This window comes from Prosopis cineraria, unplaced genomic scaffold, assembly GCF_029017545.1.
Source record: "Prosopis cineraria cultivar Desert tree isolate PC_DT_omini unplaced genomic scaffold, ASM2901754v1 PC1, whole genome shotgun sequence".
Lineage (NCBI taxonomy): Eukaryota > Viridiplantae > Streptophyta > Magnoliopsida > Fabales > Fabaceae > Prosopis > Prosopis cineraria.
The window spans coordinates 14,173,794-14,196,335 of NW_026555332.1; the positions used below are offsets into that span (position 1 = coordinate 14,173,794).

Sequence of the window (22,542 nt, forward strand, 5' to 3'; positions counted from 1 at the left end):
GTCCCATTTAGTTATTAAAAATGAATAAAATAGAATAGATTAAAAAAATAAAGGTAAAAATAAAATAATCAAAGGGGATATATGAATAAATTCATAAGAACGATGAGTAATTTCATCATGAAATTAAAAATTATAATTTATGAGATTTTTAAAAAATGTAATGATTTTTATATATATAATATATATTAATAAATTTTATCATACTTATCACGTAATGAAAAATAATTTAATTTATTTTTAATTTTATTCTTTTAATTATTTTATTTTATTTTAATAATCAAATGAGACCAAATTTCTTTACTAAACCAAATCCTTATTAATTAGCTGCAGCTTAGGTTACACGTTGGAAAATAGGTTCCGGCTTTTCATAATGAAAATCACTTTCTTTGCTTAAAGATACGGGCCCTTGCGGCTAAAGTGGGCCTTGGCAATAAATGGCTCTCATAATAATTTATGAATTTTCCCGTGACTTTTCAACTTTCATATTGATATTAATCCATTTTTATCTGATCTATACACGATTATCTATCCAATAATTCGAAAAGTAGAAATCACGTGATTGTGACTTGACTTTCCATTATTTTTAAAGGTAATTTTAATTTTGTTCTTATTTTTCATGTTTTAATTTTGAATTTCAATAAATAACAACCCTATTTATAAATAGTAAATAATATTATTTATTTTTGAATAGCTATTTATAAAAAATTAATGATGATCCAAGTGGTGAAAATGAGGTGACCGGTTTAAATTAAGGAGAATTACAATCGAGTTCTAATGCAATTATTCTAAAAGTAGAAGTCACTTGATTGTGACTTGACTTTTCATTTTTTTCAAAGATAATTTTAATGTTGTTCCTATTTTAAATAATTACAATGGAGTTCTGAATGAAAAAATTAATTATTTTTATTTATAAATCAAACTTATTTTCTTTAAATATAAGGACTGGATTTCGTTGGTATAATCTTCCCAAGGTACCGAGAATAATTGGGCAAATCTCTCCTAATTCAATTGCCACATACACAAAAGATTTGAATTCACATTCATTTACTTTTAAGTTCATCTTATTTAAGACTAAAAATAAATAATTTTTAGATAGTTTAACAATATTTAAAAAATAAATTTACTTTATATATATTTAATTAAAACAAGTATTAATTTATATTTAGTTACAATAATTAAAAAAATATTATTAATTGTATTTAATTTTAAATTTTATGATATTTTGGTTAATTTTTTAATAAAATAATTTATTATTTTAAAATTTCACCGTATCTTTTTGCATTCCATTTCATTAAAATACTCTCATTCATTTATCATATTATATTATCAAAATAAATTTTTAAAATAATAAAAAATTACCTTTTTTAATATTCTAATTATTTTTAAAATTTTAAATAAATATTTTTTTTTTGCCACCAATCAAATATCATGATTGGTATGAATCAAAACTGCTAAACACCACTTTTTTTTGTTTACAAGGAATTGGAACTTTAGAGTAATTAATTATGTTTTTTTTAATTTAAGGCCTGTATCTTCCTATAAATTATCCTAATTAAAAAAAAACTCTATTTGTAGTATCGAAAATTAGAAACCAGCGATATGGGCTAATTTCTTTTTAATTTATTTTCGTTTTTTTAACATTCCAGTTTTAATTTTTAAATTTTTTTACATGTTACTCGATTTCATCGGGTTCGTGTTGAACTGGTGATCCTTGTTTGTTAAGCATCTGACTGCGGAACTAGCTTCCTTGTCCAAAACAACTACCATCTAGTTCCGATTTTCCCAGCAAGAAGATTCTCAATTTATTTATTTTTTATTCACCTTCTTTGATTTTCCGTAAGAGTCGCAGCAGAAGCACGATCACTATGAACACTGAATAGGAGAGTTCTCGAATTTAGTATTTCGTCCGCAAATTTCCGTGTGACAATTTGTTCCTCAGTTTCGGAGCTTCATGCTCTGCTTGCACATGCATTTGCTGGTTCTTCGCGCAGCTTTTTCTATTTTTTGATTTCCTCTGCTTTTGCTTCAACTGGTTTAGGCTTACCAAACTTTCTTCGTTCTTGAATGACCGTTGGGTTTGCGTAGTTGGCTAATCACATTCATCACTCAAGCTTTCAAGCGAACTTAAAGTGTTCAGATACTCAGAAACTGTTGCTTCTGAGCATCCGAGTTTACAGATTATTGGTCGCTTATTGGGTTTTTTATCCTCTTCATTCTCAGCTATATGGTGACTTTGAAGTCCGTTCACAGAGTATTACGGTTTTGGTCCTGTGTGTTTTTCCGAATTTACAAGTTTTGCCGACTTAAAAGTACTAGTGTTGAGAATTGATATTGGGGATTCTCAGCTATATGGTGATTTTGCCGACTTAAGGGAGCAATGAGCTAAATTTTTTTTCCAAAGAGTTAGATAAAGAAGGGTTTTGACAGTCAAGAAAAGAAAGATTTCAGGAAAATGAGCGATGCCGGTTCAGTAACAACGCAAAATAAGTTTCAGGATAAATACATGGATTTGTCATCTTGTATGGAGCCACAGAAGTCGACGGTTATAGAGAACTCTCAAGCAAAAGAACCAGAAGCTAGTTCTTCGCCGCGAAGAGGTTAGTGCTCATTGGCTTTCAGTCCCTAGTTTATTGTCACTCTATCAGACATTTGATCACTCTATCGCCATTGTCATCGGTGTATATATCGTGGTTGTATATGGCGTTTTCAGTCAAAAGGAGCCCTCTGTTACTGATTTGAGACAATGTTTTTCCTCCATGTTTGGCTGAAATACTCTATGCTGACGCCGCAGAAACAACGGTTTGTTGGCTTAGTTTTTATGTTGTTGGCAGAGGCGGACTCTGAAAGACGAGGTTATATTATAAATAAACCATTCAGTGTGGTATCAATGATCTTAATGGTTTATAAGTTGGGGTTAATTCGTGATTAAAAATATGGGGCTAATACTATTTATGGGATTAATGACACATAGAAGTAGTGCTTCATGGCTTTAAATGAGGCCATATTTTTGTGGACTTTACTTGTATACATTTTTGTCCTCACTGTGGAGTTCTGTGGAAGAAGTGACTGAACTACCAAAATTTGAATGTAGACTACGCATATTCAATTCCCACTGCGGTGGTCTACTTTATCGCTTAATTTACTTTCTCAGACTTAGTTCTAATGAAGTTCTTGCTCTTCTTCATCTATTTCATTGGGGAAGGAAACAGACTTGCATTTCGTAGTGAAATACCAAGGAGCGTATCTATTTACCTAGGCCCCCCTCCCTCTACCCAAAAAAAAAAAAGGACCCGGGTCTTTTAAAAGCTTTATGCATTAATTATTGTTTTATTTCATTGGGCCTAGGCAAGCCAACTTTCATACCGTAAAATTTCTCATCCAATTAGGCACTTCTTATACCTATAATATGTATAGTGATCATCCTTGTTGGTGTTTCACAAATTTAAATCTACAAAGTTGGAAATAATTTCGTATCCTTTTTTGAGACCTTGATGGCATAATCTCAGTTTGATTTAAAGAACTGAGCAGTAAGCACAATGCTCACCTTTTACGCTGGGAAAATGCTGTTCATTGTCTCTTATTCTCAATCTAGCTACTGTTGGACAGTTAATTTTGATTTACTTCTTTCATAAAGTTTGTTTTTCTCGTATCGTAATATTGAAGATTGTTCTTGAAGGGTTGAACCATCGCATAACAGCACCTGTTGGAACTGAGAGGAGTCAGCTTATTTATCATAATGAAGTTACGTTTTCTAGATCTTTTACAGAGAAGACAGCGTCTCCAAGGCATAGCTTAATATTGGACAGACTTTTAGAGCGCAAAAAGGTAGACACAAATGTCATCACATGTACATGAGGTTGATATTTATAATTGTGCATTCCACTGAAGTAAATGATACTTGTATTTTTTTTGGCTTTTGATTATACTTCTGGAACAAATTTCATCTTGATATGTTTTGAAGGTTGCTTATGCCTTTCCATCCAGTTATTTTGGTTTTTGGGTTATTTGGAAATGATATTGCACGTTGTTATATTTTTCTTCTTGACCTTGAAGTCTGTATTTGCTGTTTATGCTTTAGAGTTACAAGTTAGGTTGGTCATTACACTTTCTTATTGTGTTCCTCAGAATAAATTGATTGGGAACCTTGTGAAGATACAAAGTGATGGGACTTTCAAAGTGGATTTAGAAAAGAGTGAGCCTGTTGCATCAGAATTGTTAGAACTCCAATCATTTGAAGACTTGGCAGTGAGGGACATTTTTGTTCCTGAATGCACAAAACCAATCCCAAGGTTGCAAATTGCTATACTTGTTGTTGGAACTAGAGGAGATGTACAGCCTTTTCTGGCCATTGCAAAGAGACTACAGGCATGTCTGAATGTTTACATTTGATTAAACTGTTTGCTTGAAAGAATTGCATTGTCAAATCATATTATTGTTATCATTATTATTATCAGTGTTGTTGCTGTTGTTGTTATTAATTGTTTTTTGCCTGTCAAGTGGAACAAATGAATATCATGTGTTGACAGTAGAGGATTGAACTCTTTCTAAATAATAGAATCTCGTTTATGCATGTGTTTTCAAGACATGATTCTCTGATGTCCATTAGTGACAACTGTTTGCTCTGGATTTGGTTTTATTCACCTTGGTGTAAGTCACTTTCACAACTGATGATAGCTAAACTGTGATGGCCATTGGCTATAACATGTGTCTTCTTATTCCAGGATTTCTTTTATTTCTTGTTTGAAGGTAGGAATTGATTCTGGTCTTCCGTTTACTTCAGTAGTGAAATCTGAAGTCCCAAAGTTAATTCATACTGATATGCATGATCTTGCAGTTTGATGGGGAACTTTCAAGAAAGGGTCAGGGTTCATGTTAGGGGGCCTGAATTTATCCGTGCCAGGTCTTGGGTTGGTTAAAGCCCTGGCCCAACCTGGCTAATGTACCCTGTATTTGTTAATATCATTTGAGGCATTTCCTCTGACTTCTCCCTTTGACAAGTGCATTATTTGCAAGTTTTTGTGCGGATAATGCAGTCTGTTAAATAGTAATCAACACTCATCTTGTTATGCCACTCTCTTCTTTGTATGGATTTAGTGCCTGTAGTTGTTTAATTGCCTTGACTTGTCATCTGGAAATCACTCATACCTTAAAAATAATTCGTAGTTCAATTATTTCTGTCACAGAAGCCGTAGAATGTTCAAATATCTTGAGTTAGATTCATTTTCATGTTGTAGAGATCTAACCTGTACATCTTGATTGTTGTCATAAGTACATTATCAATCTATTCATACGATGCCAAATCTTGATCTTCCAGAGTATCCCAAAACAACAACAACTACAGTAATAGTAATAGTAACAGTAATAATCATCTTGATCTTCCAGCTAATATATTCTACCTGCCAAATATTATATTTGTTGAATGTCACTTTCTTTAATTATTTGATTTATTATCAGTGATGATTTGATGTTTGCATGCAGGAGTACGGTCATCATGTTAGGTTAGCATCTCATGCTAATTTTAACACATTTGTAAAGTCAGCTGGCATAGATTTCTATCCTTTGGGTGGTGATCCTCGAGTTTTGGCTGGATGTAAGAGGTCCCCAAGTCTAACTATTAATTGTGTCATACCTAAAAGTTCTTATCACGCAGTTTTTGCATATCGTAACTTGGATATGTAGAAATCTCTACAGAGTTCCCTCCCTTTGATTCACCTATTGGATTTGGCCCGCCAAAAACATGCCAGAATGCACTTTTATCCTTTTGGTGAATGGACGATTTTAATTTTCTTTGGAGCCTGGTTTTGGCAATACCGTCTTCAAAAGTTTCTTTGAAAGCTTTGTCCAGTATTGAAACGTGAGATCTTGTTCTACGAACATACCTCTAGCTGTTAGATGTCAATAGGTTTAAGAATAAGGCACAATGATGGGAGTTTGGTATGACATTACTTATCATTTCCCAACTTGCTGGCCTAGAGCTGCATATGAACATTAAACATATCTGAAAGGAAAATATATTTCATTGGATAATCGACATGGGATATTAGCTCCAGGACCATGAACTTCAAAAGGTCAAGGATTCTTTTCATAGCATCTTAAACAACCAATTTTGAATCATAAAATGGGGAAATTTTGATAGGAAAAAGAGGGGAGTTGAAGGATCAATACATATTGAACCTCTGCAAAGGAGATAAATGTTACCTTAGGTCTAACACGAAATAGTTTTAATTCTTTTAGTGTAAGGAACATGCTTTACCCTTAGTGAACATAATTCAAATAAAAACTTCTGCTTGCCTAAACCTGTAATTACTGAAGCTGTATATATCAACATAGAAGCCATTAATTCTTGTGACCATATTACATCTCTAATGTTGATTTGTAAAATTAATTTAGAATTATATCAATATATTTCACATTACATTCTCCTTCTTATTATACTAATGCTGAAGCTCTACATAACTTGCCCACATATTTATCAAGCTCATGCACTCAATGACTGATCTATAAGACTTTCAAAATTGCAGTCTTTCGGTAACTCATGACTCTGTAATTTTCATTTGAAAAATATTGCAATGATTAATTGCTTAACTCTGTTTTAATCTTACGCTCATTTCCCTCAATTCATTGTAAACTTGTTATATTGAATCAGTTATTTCAATTTGTAGATATGGTAAGAAATAAAGGTCTAATCCCATCAGGACCATCAGAAGTATCCACTCAAAGAAAGCAGCTGAAGGTCATTATTGAATCTCTTCTCCCAGCATGCACAGCACCTGATTTGGAAAGTGGTGTTCCTTTCAGAGCTCAGGCTATTATTGCCAATCCTCCTGCCTATGGTGAGTGGTTACAAGCTCAGTGAGTTTTGTGATTCTTACGCTCAATTTAAGCATATAAATTTAATAAGCTAATCTGATTATGTTCTCAATACCTATGATGTTAGATGGTTGTACTTTTTTTTTTTGGTTTTTTGTTTTTGTTTTTGGTCTTTCAAATTGTCCTCTGTTTGATATGTAGAACTCAGTTTAGCTAACATCTATAGGTTTACAAATGATCTCATCAAATTTTTTTACTTTTATCAAACTAGTTCAAAAGAAATTCATTCTAGAAATACAAGTCTACTTTCATTAAAAAGAAAAAAGAAAAAGAAATGCAAGTCTACTTTTGCTACATGACATGCATGCACTAAAGTGCATTGGTATATTTCACATTCATGCATGTGAAATTTTAAATGGTTATGTCACTAATCTGTTTCTGTTTTAACTGTTAATGCTTACATTTTGGAAGTTGGAGATATATATATTTTTAAGAAAAGACAAATTGGAAACACAGGAAAAAAATGAAAGTGGGAAACTGTGCAACTTATCATGAAAATGGGAAGGGACGGTTAGAAATAAGAAGATGGAAAGAAAATTAGCGATGTCCCATTGAATAATTACACAGCAATTATAAATGGAGGCCGGTATTTAGAGTGTGCAGCTTAGTTGGAAAGCAGGGGAATAGGGATTTTGTGATGATCAAGAACTTGAGGGGTGGTAACTCTTAGTTGGGAGGAAATTGGTTAAAAATTGTGAGAAGAAATTGAGAGAAATTTGATAAAATCGAATATTTGGGGATTTTGTTATGACCCCATTGCATGGTATGGGATTTGAGTCTTAAATCGGAAGTGTGAGATCATAATGTGGGGTTCATAAAAACCTTGGGCTCTCCAGCCTCAAGAGGTGACTTTGTGGATAAGGCATTTCCAAATGTTCATATCAATAGTAATTAAACCTTCCACTGCCATTCGTCCTTCTCTCTTTTCCTTTCCACTGTTATATGGGATGGATGGGCTGGGTAGCATGGCGAAGTATCATGAGGTAGTTACAAAATATGTAACTGGAGTCCCACAAAAGTAGTATAGGCTGTTGATATGGGTCTTGTATCCTTGGCTTCCAATGATGGAAAAAAGTGTTGAACATGTACGTGGGAAAAATATGGGAAATTTGGGCCACATAAATAAGTATTGACATTAGTGGATGAATTGCACTTACTTTGTGAAGGATATTGATAGAAATATATCTTCTGTTTGTTTTGCAGGACATGTACATGTTGCTGAAGCCCTTGGGGTGCCCCTTCACATCTTCTTCACTATGCCTTGGACGTGAGTCAATATTGTAATATTACTTTAGTGAAAATTATGATTATAAAAGACCTCTTAGCTTAAAGATATGGTGTTACCAAGAAATAAACAACTAATTATTGGCTTGAAATGTTCATACAGTACAGATAACTGAGTAAAGGAATAACTGCAGCTTTGGATATTCTACTAAATGCCTCATTTTCCAAGCGAATTGTTTTTCATTATTCAATTGTAATTTTGTGCAATGTACCAATTTTCCATCCCAAACATGACCTGGAAAGTTCAGTGTTGTGTTTCTCCTTGTGTACTTATTCTTTTGTAACTGTGGCTAGATTTATGCATGCTAAATACTCCTAATTGTAAATAGTCGAACATTTTCTTTCTTATTAGGATTGGATTAGAATCTTTTTTGAATATATAAGATTATAATCAAATTAGAAGCTGATTCGGAGGATAGTTTACGGATTATTACCTTTCTGTAATTTTGCATCCTGTCTGTGTATACATCACAGTTATCTGTACAGACTTTGACAATCAATGAAATTGGTACAATAGCCCTCACAGCTTCGACTCCATTTTTCTCGTTGCTTAATTGGATACCTTTTGGTATCTTGTCTTACATATTTTTTTTCAATAGGCAGGCCAACATATGAGTTCCCTCACCCTTTGGCACGTGTTCCTCAGAGTGCTGGTTATTGGGTATGTCCTTTTTGAAAATTTTTGGTAATTAGTTTATTAGTATGAAAGAACTGCAGAATTACATTGACCATTAAATCTGTTTTTATTTTGTCTGGATCCAGCTGTCCTACGTTGTTGTAGAGCTAATGATGTGGTGGGGGATGAGAGGAATTATCAATGACTTCAGGAAACGGACATTGAAGCTTGCTCCTATCGCATACTTCAGTATGTACCGTGGATCGATATCTCATTTACCAACTAGCTATATGTGGAGTTCTCATGTTGTTCCAAAGCCAAATGGTATGGACAAGGATGCAATTAATCGTTGATTATAATATAAAGTTCCTTCACTTTGGAATTTCTCAAGTAATGCTTTTTGTAGGAGAACACAATGATTATGCTCTGGTTCAAATTAGATCCTACTCAATACTAAGTTGTCTATGCTTAATGAGAGTTGTGAACAATAAATGTTTCGAAATGTTTGGCAGACACGTTTTGCTTAAATCTGTCTCAATATTAGGAATAACAACATTTAATTTTTTTTGCAGACTGGGGCGCTTTAGTTGATGTTGTTGGTTATTGTTTCATAAACCTTGGATCAGAGTACCAACCACGGGATGATTTTGTCCAATGGATTGAAAAGGGACTAAAACCCATATATTTTGGGTTTGGGAGCATGGTATGGCAAATTTATTTAGCTATGCTTATATCTATCTTATTTGGCTGGTTATTCTTCATTTTATAGCATATAAAATATGCTAGCCCTTTATGAGCTTGTGATTGTTGGTATTCAATACTTCCTGAAATGTCAAACCTTTATCTCCTGCGAATGAAGCATGGATGATATTTTGCTCTCTGTTAAAAATGAAAAGATTTATAAATGACGCTCAATATACTCAGCATACCTGATGCTTAAGAATGCAATAATATTGTCTTTATCCATTAATTGCTTTGACTGTTATACAACTTAATATAGCTCTTTTAGCTGAATAATTGTTGCTGTAATTGATCATCAGATATTCTTTGATAAGTTATGCTTGAATTATATGTTACTTATGTAGGAATTCATTGACATAATGTTAACTGCATGTTTGGCAGTACTACTCGGGAGGAAGTTGTCTTTTTTTTTTTTTTTTCCTCCCTTTAAATACCTATTTGGAGAGTTAAAGAAGTTTTAACCAAGCTTCTGGGGAAAAAACTGTTTTGAGTGGTAACATGAGCGGTTTTTCTGCTCCATGAAGCATATAAATTGAATGTTCTCCTACACTAGCAGAGGTGGGAAATTATTTTTTAAAGACAATCTTTATCCCACTCAATCACTATTCCATCATACCTTTGTTATAACGTCAAATCTGTGCATGTACTTTTTTCTGTAATTTGGTAGTTAAAAGCATTTTCTTGAAAGATTGTAATGTGTCCCAAACCAGAATCACAGCGAAGAGTAATAAATAAGACAGCAACAGCAATTAATATGAGAGGAAAATATTTAGGTTTTGATATTAATGAGATGAATAACCGAATCAGATGTACATGGGAACTCTGATTCTGGCCCAAAACCCTATTTCCCCTAGAAGATGATAAAACACTCTAGCAACACAGATTACAAGCTTCCATACAAGAGTCTCACTCCCATTGGCATTCGAGAGGCCAATCTCTCCTTACTATTCCAGTCTCCTTCTTCTTCTCAGCCCTCCCTTCCTAAACAAAAGACTACTAATACCTTCAGTGACTGACACATCGCCCATACTACCCAAAAGATCCCAATCATTATAAAAGATCACAAAATACTGTTCCTTACGGCTATGGACTGAAGGGTAAACTTCTAGACTGGTTCATGTATTTCCACTAGAGTTATTCTTCCCCTTTGACTTCCTCTGATATGTCTTAAGAAAATAACGGGCCCTATCATCACCCTCCCCTAAGAGCTCCACCTTGTCCTCAAGGGGAAAAGTTGGAAACTGTGTGCAAATTGTTTCTGCACATTCCCAAGAGTTCTCAAATTCAGGTAAGCCTTGCCATTTAACCAACACTTCTCGCTGTCCATTCATAAGCCGGCGCACCTTCCTAATATCTTGAGGCTGCACTTGTAATTCAAACTCATTAGAAAGCATCGGAGGGATGGTAGGCTGTGCCATAGCAGCTGAAACCGTTTGCTTGAGCTGAGAAACATGAAATACAGGGTGAATGCGCGCGGTGGTTGGAAGTTCCAGCTTGTAGGCCACTGTTCCGATCTTCTCAAGAACCTTGAAAGGTCCATAAAAACGTGGGCTGAGCTTCTCATTGCTCCTCTTGGCTAAGGTCTTTAGTCGATAAGGGCGAAGCTTCACATAAACAAAGTCCCCAATCTCAAATTGCACGTCCCGGCGATGCTTATCAGCTTGCGCCTTCATTTTACTTTGAGCCTTAGCTAAATTGTCCCTTAGTTGTTCAATGATCTGATTTCGAGCTTGAATCTGTTCATTCACATCTTCCACAACTGACGGTTCGCCACTAAATTTCAGAAATGTGGGTGGATCCCGGCCATATACCGCCTTGAAAGGTGTCATGCCAGCCGCACTGTGGAATGAAGTATTGTACCAATATTCCGCCCAAGACAACCATTTAGCCCATTGAGTTGGTTTTTCATTAGCAAAATAGCGCAAGTAAGTCTCCAAACTCCTATTTAATACTTCCGTCTGTCCATCCGTTTCCGGATGATACGATGAGCTAAGGCAAAGTTGGGTTCCAGCTTGCTTGAACAATTCTTGCCAAAATTGGCTAATAAAAATTCTGTCTCGATCTGAAACTATGGTTTTAGGGAAACCATGCAACTTCACAACCTCATTCACAAACTTTTCAGCAACATCCTTTGCAGAAAAAGGGTGGGCAAGAGTGAAAAAATGAGCATATTTGGTGAGTCTATCCACTACCACTAGAATGGTGTCGTACCTTTTTGATTTAGGAAGCCCGGTAATGAAATCCATGCTAATGTCTTCCCAAATGTTTTGAGGAATGGTCAACGGCTGTAACAGACCAGCAGGAGTTAGCGCTTGATATTTATTCTTTTGACAAATCTCACAACTCGCCACATATTGCTGAACATCCCTTTTAATTCCTTCCCAATACACCACATTGGATAGCCTCTTGTAGGTGCGTAAGTAGCCCGAATGCCCCCCTATTGGAGAATCATGATATTCCTTCAATAACAAGGGAATTCTGGTGGAATTTTTTGGTAAGACTAACCTCTCTTTATAGTGTAGGCAGCCATGAACTAAGCTGTACCCTTCCACCCCAGTTTTATCAGTTAGGAGTTGCTGTAGAATTTTGCTCAGTTTCGGGTCTGCTTGCACCTCCTTCTCCCATTCTTCCACATCATTATATTGCCATAATGAGAACCCCATTAGTTCTAGTGATTCTTCTCGTCTGGATAGGGCATCAGCAGCCCTATTCTCTTTTCCGGGCTTGTAAATACTCAAACTTGAAGCCCATTAATTTTGACACCCATTTCTGCTGGTTCTCATCAACCACTCTCTGCTCCAGCAAGTACTTTAGTGCTTTTTGATCTGTACGGATGATAAATTTATGCCCCCAAAGGTAATGGCGCCATTTTTTAACTGCCATAACAATAGCCATGAGCTCTCTTTCATAAATAGAGCATTGTTGGGCTCTATGTGAGAGCTTTTGGCTAAAATATGCCACTGGTCTGCCTTGTTGCATCAAAACTGCCCCTATTCCGGTACCAGACGCATCAGTCTCAAGCTCAAAAGGAATGGTAAAATCGGGCATTGCGAGCACTGGTAGTGAAGTCATGGCAGTTTTGAGCTGTTCAAATGCCTTTTCCGCTTCCACTGACCACTTGAAAGAATCCTTTTTAAGTAAATCAGTAAGGGGGCTAGCAATCTTCCCATAGTTCTTGACAAATCGACGATAATACCCGGTCAGCCCAAGGAAACCCCTCAAAGACTTCACATTCTTAGGCTTTGGCCATTTCATCATGCTCTCTATCTTAGCAGGATCAGCTTGAACTCCTTCTCTTGATATCAGATGCCCCAAGTATTCAATCTTGGGTTGTACGAAACTACATTTCTTCAAATTAATCACAAGCTGATTTTCCTTTAAGATAGCAAATACATTCTCCAAATGCTTTAAATGAGTGGTTAAGTCATCACTATATATGAGAATGTCATCAAAAAATACCAATACAAACTTGCGTAAATACTCCCTGAATACCTCATTCATCAAGGATTGGAATGTTGAGGGAGCGTTGGTTAATCCAAAGGGCATCACCTTGAACTCATAATGTCCTTCATGTGTTCTGAATGCTGTTTTGTGTTCATCCCCAGCCTTAATCCGAATTTGGTGGTATCCAGACTTCAAATCCAGCTTAGAGAAAATTTTGGCTCCCTTCAATTCATCCAAGAGTTCATCTATGGCTGGAATAGGAAATTTATCCGGGATTGTAATTTTGTTTAAGGCCCTATAATCAACACAAAACCTCCAACTTCCATCTTTCTTCTTGACCAACAACACTGGACTTGAGTAGGGGCTGTTGCTTGGCTGAATAATTCCAGCCTGTAACATGTCCTTCACCAAACCTTCTATTTCGTTTTTTTGCATATGGGGGTATCGATAGGGCCTTATGTTCGGTGGCTGCTCTCCAGGTTTAATAAGAATAGCATGATCTTGTGGACGGGCTGGAGGCAGGCCTTCAATAACTTGGTAGACAGTAGGATATTTCTCCAATAACTCCTGAATTTCAGGAGAGAAAATGAAAGTACTTTCATTGCTGCCCGTGAGCCCACTATATTCAATTAGAAACCCCTCTCCTTTCTTTCCTACAGAGTGAATTAGTGACCTGAAAGTAGCTTGAGCCCGAGTGAGAGATGGATCACCCTATAAGCAAATTCTCTTTTCTTTCTTGCCAATCTTCATTGTTAACTCGCTCCAATTGACCTTCACATCCCCCAGGGATTTCAACCACTCCATTCCCAAGACTGCATCAACCCCTTTCAACGTGAAAGGATAGAAGGTTTGAATGATTTGGTACCCCTGGACACTCAAACAGAGGTCCTTACACCTTTTCCTCCCTTTTACAACAAACCCATCACCCACTGTAACTGTATATTCAGAAATCTCATCAAAAGGTAATTTCAATTTACTCTGCAGATTTTCAGCTATGAAGTTATGGGTAGCGCCACTGTCAATCAGAATTATCACTTCAGTGCCTCCGATCCTCCCTTTAACCTTCATAGTGTGATTATCGCCGAATCCTCCCATGGAATTGAGAGATAATTCCATCTGTGCCCCTTCATCAGCATTTTCGAATTCCCCTCCTTCAAGTTCAGCCTCTGCGTCATCTTCCTCTCTCTCCTTTTCTGCCCCCATCTCCATTATCAGTACCTGAAGGTTCTTGTTTTTGCACTGGTGGGTCGGGCTGTATTTATCTCCACACTTGAAACACAGTCCTAACTCACGTCGCCTTGCAATCTCAGCGTCAGAAAGTCGTCGTGAGTTTCCCGTCCTCTTCGTCGACGATCCCCAATTCGAAATGCTCGCAGCCTTGGAATGCTCTGTTTTCGTATCCGTTTTCTTCGAATTTTCGGCAGCTGAAGACGTTGCAGTGTGCGTGTTGCGATTCCCTTCAGTCACGTGCGCAACTCGTGTGGAATAAATGGGTTGAAGCGTTTTGGGTTTGGGCCCAAATTGAGGACGTTGGGTTCGGGTGATCCGGGTTTCTCTACAATCTCCAAGTATCCGATTCCTCTCCTCTATACACACCGCCATCTCCATCAGCTCTCGCAGTGTCGGAGTTTTCGTTAACTTCAACTCAGCTCTGATCTCTGGTTTTAACCCAGAACGGAACGCACCGATCAAGCATTCTTCAGAGGCCTCCTTCAGCGGCGCAGATAAGAGCTCGAATTCTTCAACAAATTCCAGCACCGTCCTGTCCTGTTTGGATGTGAACAATCGCTCATATTCCCCCCCTGGCTGAGAAGAGTGAAACCTGCGTAGCAGCTCACTCTTGAACTCCGTCCAGTGACTCAGAGGTATCCTGGTCTCCAGCCATTGGCACCAGTTTAATGCCTTTCCCTCAAGACATACCACCACAGCCTCAAGCTTATCTCGTTCTGCAATGGAGTTAACATGGAAATATCTCTCCACCCGAAAAAGCCATCCTAGCGGGTCCTCGCCTGAAAAAACAGGTAATTCTAACTTTCTATATTTTCTTCCGTCTGTATCACCGCCTGGGTTGCTCACCGAAACCTCCTCATGACCTTCCTGTTCGTTTGCATGTGGCTCGGTTATCTTCTTCTCTATTTGCACCAAGGCATCATTAATAGTCTTCAATGTTTCTTTAATACCGTTTACATCTCGGGTCAATACCCCAACCGTTTCCTTCAGTTCCTGTACCTCCAGATCAGCATACTGGACCCTTTCCGCCATATCTCCTTACACACTACACCCAGAGATTGTACCTGCTCTGATACCAAATAATGTGTCCCAAACCAGAATCACAGCGAAGAGTAATAAATAAGACAGCAACAGCAATTAATATGAGAGGAAAATACTTAGGTTTTGATATTAATGAGATGAATAACCGAATCAGATGTACATGGGAACTCTGATTCTGGCCCAAAACCCTATTTCCCCTAGAAGATGATAAAACACTCTAGCAACACAGATTACAAGCTTCCATACAAGAGTCTCACTCCCATTGGCATTCGAGAGGCCAATCTCTCCTTACTATTCCAGTCTCCTTCTTCTTCTCAGCCCTCCCTTCCTAAACAAAAGACTACTAATACCTTCAGTGACTGACACATCGCCCATACTACCCAAAAGATCCCAATCATTATAAAAGATCACAAAATACTGTTCCTTACGGCTATGGACTGAAGGGTAAACTTCTAGACTGGTTCATGTATTTTCACTAGAGTTATTCTTCCCCTTTGACTTCCTCTGATATGTCTTAAGAAAATAACGGGCCCTATCAGATTGCTTATCAAATATTGATGAAATTAATTATCAAACAATGTTGATAAACTTGAACTGCTTTTCATCCAAAGTACTTCTAAAACTCCATTTGGTAAGTAGTTGTTTAGAAAAAAAAGAAGTGGAAAATCAGAGCAATCCTGAACTGGCCTCGAGTTTCTTTAGGTAACATCTTCACAATCTGAGCTGCACAGTATTTTATAACCGCATTGTGCACGCACGTGTCATTGACAATGGAAAGGGGAATAAAACCACAAGATCTGTGAGGCTCTGATCAGACATGATCTGGGCTAAGCTGCACCTACAGCATCTTCATCTCAAATGGTGACTCAAAATGATGAATTTCGAGCTCATGATTACACGCATGGTTCACGTTGAAGTTTACACATTTGTTACGTTCATGATAGACATGCTTAATCATGACCCTCCATTGTTCATAAATCTCTGCTTGATGCTTTACAAGATAATCTCTAAAGTTCTTTCTAATCATCTAAACCACTTCTGCCTGACCTCACTCTCCAAAACCAAGCCAGCTTCTTAACTAAAAGACATATTAAAGATATATCATTATTGCGCTAGAGTTGCTGCACTCATTGAGACTTAAAAGAAGTAAAAGTGGGTGATTGGCAACCAAGTTTGACCTCAAGAAAGGCACACTTGGGTTTGGCCATAATAAAACACATCTCTCTCTCACATAATGTTGATAGGCATGAAGCATGAGGCAGAAACTTAATGGGTGGATTGCTTGAACATTGTCATTGGTTGGTTCTATACTCTTGCTAGATTGGTGCTCTGTGTAATGCTTACGTCATGCAAAACGCCCAAGATTCCATAACAAACCTGCCAGAGGATTGAAAAGCTTATATATGACTTTATCTGGAATTCTTATCCAAATAAGGAAAACTAACTTGGGAAACTGGAAGGAATGCAGAATGTGGTGGTAATGACCTTGTTTGCTAGAATTGGTCTTTTTTTTGTTAAGAATTCAGTTCAACATAAATGCCCAGACCAATAAACCTTGGGCTAAAGTGATGAGAGATAAATATGGGTGGAGTGACAGGCTGAACATGCCTTTTAAAAGAGAAGTTTACATTTGTGTCATAGCCTTGCAAGTGTGTGAGATGAGCTCCAAATGAAGATTAAGTGCGAGGTGGGTGATGACAAGGACGCAAGATTTTGGGAAGATAATTGGGTTGGAGACTTGAGACCTTTAAATTTTCTTGGAATGAGGGGTGGGAATATTGAAGAAATTGACAAACCTAACACTGCTTTCAATGATGATCTAGGGTAGTGGCTTCGGGAATCCTTTGAAGATTCATTCCCTGTATCGATTATCCTTCCAGTAGCAAGTGTTGAACCTCCATGTAGTGAAGATGGATCCTCATTGTGCTATAGGAGCTGGTTGAGTAGCGGTGATTTTGTTGTCAAGACTACTTACAAGACCATTCAAATAAATGATGAAGATGATAAATGGGATCTGGTGTGGAAATGGCTGAGAGCTCAAAGAGTAAGACTTTCCCTTTAATTGGCTATGAAGGGCAAATTGGTAGCCAATAAAGAGAGGTGCAAAAGGAAGATGAAGATTGTGTGGTCAGGATGTTAAAGACATCATGCTTTAAGGACTGCTTATTTTCTAAAAGAATGCATTGAGGGACTGCATATTTGCTGAAAGAATTTGGTGATGGTTTGTGTCTACAAATTGTTAGGGAAAATTCTTTAGCTCCCATCACCAGGAGTAGCTTGTGTAGAACCTTGAAGGATGAAGACATGGTTGAATGGAAGATCACAACTAGGCCATCACCTTGAGTATCACATGATGGAAAATATTGAGTATTAGGAAAAAATACTTGCTTATCAGAGGATAATTTCTGTGTGGATGAAGCGGTTCAACACATTCTCAGTATGAGGGAGAGCGTTTAAAAAGGCTAGGGTTGTTTTGTGCTCATTAATTACATTATATTCAGAAGCTCTTCAGTGCAGGCTCTTCATGACAGTTCAGGGAACTGAATTGAATTTTCTGTTGCGATTCAGGAAACTGAATTTTCTGGACCTTTCAAAACTGTTCTCTTTTTACGCTACAGAATTTTTTCCCCCATTTTTGTCCTATTTTTCTGAGAGCCTAACCCCATCATCTGATGTGGCCCCGAATTGCAATCATAATTTAATTAAACTATATTACAAAGGAATAAACGTTAAAATAAAAAGTTTAGATAATTTTTATGATTAATGCACTAGGGACATGCATGTCGTGTTGATCTATTCATCAAATTTGAATTCATACTAGAATCAGTTTACTCTAATGGCATACTTGTCACAAGTAAAGCTTGCTTTTGAAGGTATGCTTAGCTCCTGCGAATTTTCGCATTCTATGCTTTGACAATGCTTGACATTTGTAGGCAGTTTTGGAAATATTCTAAATGAGAACTTTATGTTTTACTTTATTAGCCTCTTGAAGATTCCAAAAAAACGACCAATGTTATATTGGAGGCACTGAAGGATACAGAACAACGGGGTATCATTGATCGAGGTTGGGGAAATCTTGGGAATTGTAAGTGTATATCTTCATCTTTACATGATACTGGCCTCCTCTATTCCAAAATCCAGAGGCTTATTTATTGGGATATCATGTAGTTATTTCAAATTTTATTTCTTCCTAAGTCATATTTGTCTATATCCAGTTAAATAATGTACAATGTACATAATGTGTATTACTGAGAGTCAATATAATGATTTCAAAAATTAGGTTCTATCTTATGTACTATGTCAATATTTCTAATTCCGGGTTTACATTATGCAGGATACCAGAGTTTCTGCTTCTTTATTTTCTGTAGTTATTTTATAGTATTTACAAGTTTTTTATGAATTCCATAACTGAATGTTGTCAATATCATTGAATTTTTCATTTGACAGTTTGCTCTCACTTTCACTTAACTTGAGGTGCCTTTTTTCTTTGTTGAAGGATAACTGATTTTGTGACGCTCCTTTTATTCTCTGAGTCTGGAATCTCCTGGGTTAGCATTTGAAATAACATGGACTGATATTGAACCTGTATATTTAGGATGTAATGAGTTAATAATCAGTTTACTGGATGATGAGGGGAACCTTTAAGGTCCAAGAAACACATCTTGTAGAGTTGCAAGAGTGATTCTGTGCATTGGAATGAGGAGTCTTATTTTATTAAATAGGCTACAAAAGTAGATCGATACTCTGAGAAAATAGTCTTGCTTGTGCTGGTATCTATTTTCTCCTACTTTCTAACATCTTTTGGTTTCATTGCATTGAGAGCTCTTGCTTTTGTTCTTCTTTTTGTTGTTTATCTATAATGAAAATTTTAACTCCTTTTTATTGTCATAAAGGAAATAGGATTTCCACTCTTTTCTATTACCATAAAAGTTGGGGAGTTGTAAAAGTTTCCCTTGAGAAAAGTCCAAGAAAACCGGAGGCCAACATTCCAAAATAACAAATTAAGAGTTTATTTAGAAAGGAAGAGCTTCTCAGGATTTTTTAGCGCATGTCCTGGTCAGTGTATTTCTTGCCAGTTGCTACATGTTTGTGTTTTGCTTTAAAAGAATTTGAGGTATTATGAACTGTGCCTATCAAAATACAAGGAAGGGAAAAGTTAACACCGAAGGAATGCAGTAAAGTAGAAGCAACCCAGTGACTGAATATTTCAGCTTTTATGGAGAAAATTCTGCTTTGATTATATTTATATCTTGTGTCAGCTGCTTGTATATTCAAGACTTCCTTTGACTAAATTTTCCGTTTTAGCATTAGCTAATGAAATGCCTTGACCAGTGTCACGGGTTTATTTTCCATTAGTAAATTGAGTCAATGATAACCATCCATTGAATTTCATTAATTCTGATGATGACTACCTTAAGAATTAAATAATTTGACTATTAATGACCAAAAAAAAATCGTCTATAAAAATTTTATGTGCAATACAATAAATACATATTTTGTTGCATGCATTTTAGAATATCAACATAGTTTCACGTGCATTATGATTTCCACCATGCAGTGGAGGAAGTTCCGGAGAATGTTTTCCTTCTAGAGGAATGTCCTCATGATTGGTTGTTTCCTCAATGTTCTGCCGTGGTGAGTTTCTGTTTGCTTTCTTATGGGTTTCTTTGGGGATGAAAGAAATGCTTTAGTTTGTGGCCGAGTTTGCATTCCCGACAAAATCTATAAGGGCCAGGGGGTGAATAAACAAACTACCAAAGGAAACTAACTGGAAGATATGTGGGTGCAAAATTGCAGGTGCATCATGGTGGTGCTGGAACCACAGCCACTGGATTAAAAGCCGGGGTAATGTTGTCTTTGTAAATCTTCTCTCTCTCTTTTTAATCTTTCTCATAATCCAAAAATCTGTTTGAATGTCTTGACTTGTACAAGACACTATTAAATAATAAAATATGAAATGTAATGCCCAGTTGATTCTTCTATCATTCGATGGGCTAGTCTATCCAATAACATCACTCACTAAATGCTTAACCCTCTCCTTACCCCATCCCCTACAATATTTAGCCAAATTGAGTCCCCCTCCCCCAAGTTTTTTGGGGATAGGCCAAGTAAGTTATTGGTGATTGCTTCTGCTGACATGATAAAGTGCTCATTAAAATAAATTGGTATTGATTTTTTTTTATTTAATGTAAAATCATGACAGTGTCCCACTGCCATAGTTCCATTCTTTGGAGATCAGTTTTTCTGGGGAGAACGAATATATGAGAAAGGATTGGGACCTGCCCCAATACCAATCTCTGAGCTCACTCGCGAGAACTTATCAAATGCCATAAAATTCATGCTCCAGCCAGAGGTAATTCTAATTCCATGCATACATTTTGGATTCCTTCCCACTATTCCCTGCTGGACATCTAGAGAATAATATGATTTATTTATAGAGGGCTACTCATTTATGAGCAAGTCATATTCATATCTGATTTGTATGAAATTTACGCGAACTTTATCTCCAACAGCTATGATATATGGCTTTCTATCGTAAAATGAATGTATACACCATAAGTGTTCTCTAATTATGGTATTCTCTATTCTGTATGTATCATTTTATGTCTCTTGCCATAGATGACTTCTGCAAAACCACTAGACATACACATGCAGAAGATGGCTATGTATTCTTTATATCAATTAGATCATAAATTTGAAGTATGACAAAAATGAATGTGTTCCTTCTTTTCGCCCCTGATATCTATTTTCAATAATTGTACTCCTCCACCTTCTATCGAGACTGCAATTGTGAAACTTGATAGTTTAGTGTTCAAGTGTATTGGTGCTCACATCTTGTGATATCTCTCCAATTATGCCCCACTCTAATAAATATGCTGTGCATAACTATGAAGACTCTTAGCATCATTGTAAAGAATCCTGGTCTTGTGAAGTATATCCAATTACTAGTGTAGTCCATGACATGAACACCATTAGTCTCAGATCATAATATGTAAAGGAATTTTAAATCTTCAGGTGAAATCTCGAGCAGTGGAAATAGCCAAATTGATTGAGAATGAGGATGGTGTTGGTGCTGCAGTGGATTCATTTCACCGTCATCTGCCTCCTGATTTACCGCTCCCAAGTCCATCGCCACCGGCGGAGAAGGACCAACCTTTTCCACTGCAGTGGTTTTTTCTTCAGGTCGCAAAATTGTGCTGTGTGCCTTGTGGTGGTATCTAGGCTTTTTGTATTTAACTTCAATCTTCTTTTCTTTATATATATAGAATAGAGGTTCCTTTTTTTTTTTTCCCTTCCTGAATTTAACAACATGGTAATTTGCTATGGTTTACCATTCATTTTAGTCAAGTATCAAACTCTTCGAGAGTTTGATTAATAATTCATATTGAAGATGTAGATTAGACTTGTATTCTACTTTGTGTATATAGGAGGTTTTGCTATTTTTGGGGCTTGTAATTGATATTTAATTATTATTATTATTATTTAGTAAAATAGGGTATGATCTTCCTTCAAGTAGTCAAAGGAAAACTCAAATAGCAAAAAGAGAAAAATAGTAATAACAAAAGGGGTGGCTTTTAAAAAAAAAATTATGTGCATAAAAATAATGAAACAATTCAAAACAAGTTTTGACTTACTCAATCATATCGACTCATATCCCTATATCTTTTATTTAAAAAATAATAAGAAGTAAAAATGATATTTAAATCAATATTTTTAAGAATAAAAATTATCTTTAGGTTTTTACGAAATAATAGGTTGTTACGATATTTTTTTCAAATCATTTTCAAGTATAACAACAAAAGGAAAAAAAAAAAAGAAAGAAAAGAAAACGGAAAAGGGGATAAATGAAAAGTAGCAAGGTAGGAATATATATGGACACAACAAGAAAGAAGAATCAATAATTATTAGAACATAATAAAACTAAAAATAGCAAAAGAGATCAAAATGTTGAAAACTTCGTTCTATTGGCTTTTCTAATGTCCTAGACGCGTGGAAGAAAAGATATATAGAGGGTAAGAGGCAAAGTCATAGACACAAATTATGATCTATCTCATATCCTTCTCAAAGTGTTCATGCTACTAGCAAGAAGGGATATTTGGCATCAACTTTCATTGATCAAACGTGAAGCTTTGTTGTGGAAGGAAAAAACTCAAGAGTCCAACATTGATGAGGGTGACGCATGATGAAGGGCTTGAATTGCATTCTCTCCCAACAAAGATAAAACTATTCCTCCACTGTTGCAAATTGTAACTAGTAAAGTACCCATGCACGGGCTATATGCAATAATTTTTTTAATAAATGGCATATTTATCATT

General features: G+C 36.2%; 1 protein-coding gene across 1 annotated transcript; it reads left to right on the top strand.

The window, feature by feature from the left end:
• Positions 1–1,711: 1,711 nt before the first annotated feature.
• LOC129289858 (sterol 3-beta-glucosyltransferase UGT80B1-like) lies at positions 1,712–21,666 on the top strand. The gene is made up of 14 exons (XM_054926624.1): positions 1,712–2,597; positions 3,677–3,825; positions 4,126–4,365; positions 5,479–5,590; positions 6,663–6,833; positions 8,074–8,137; positions 8,758–8,815; positions 8,917–9,094; positions 9,343–9,473; positions 18,209–18,311; positions 19,785–19,861; positions 20,024–20,071; positions 20,430–20,579; positions 21,242–21,666. Exons 1-14 carry the CDS (start codon positions 2,453–2,455, stop codon positions 21,446–21,448), a joined length of 1,833 nt encoding a protein of 610 aa, XP_054782599.1. The 5' UTR covers positions 1,712–2,452; the 3' UTR covers positions 21,449–21,666.
• Positions 21,667–22,542: the final 876 nt, after the last annotated feature.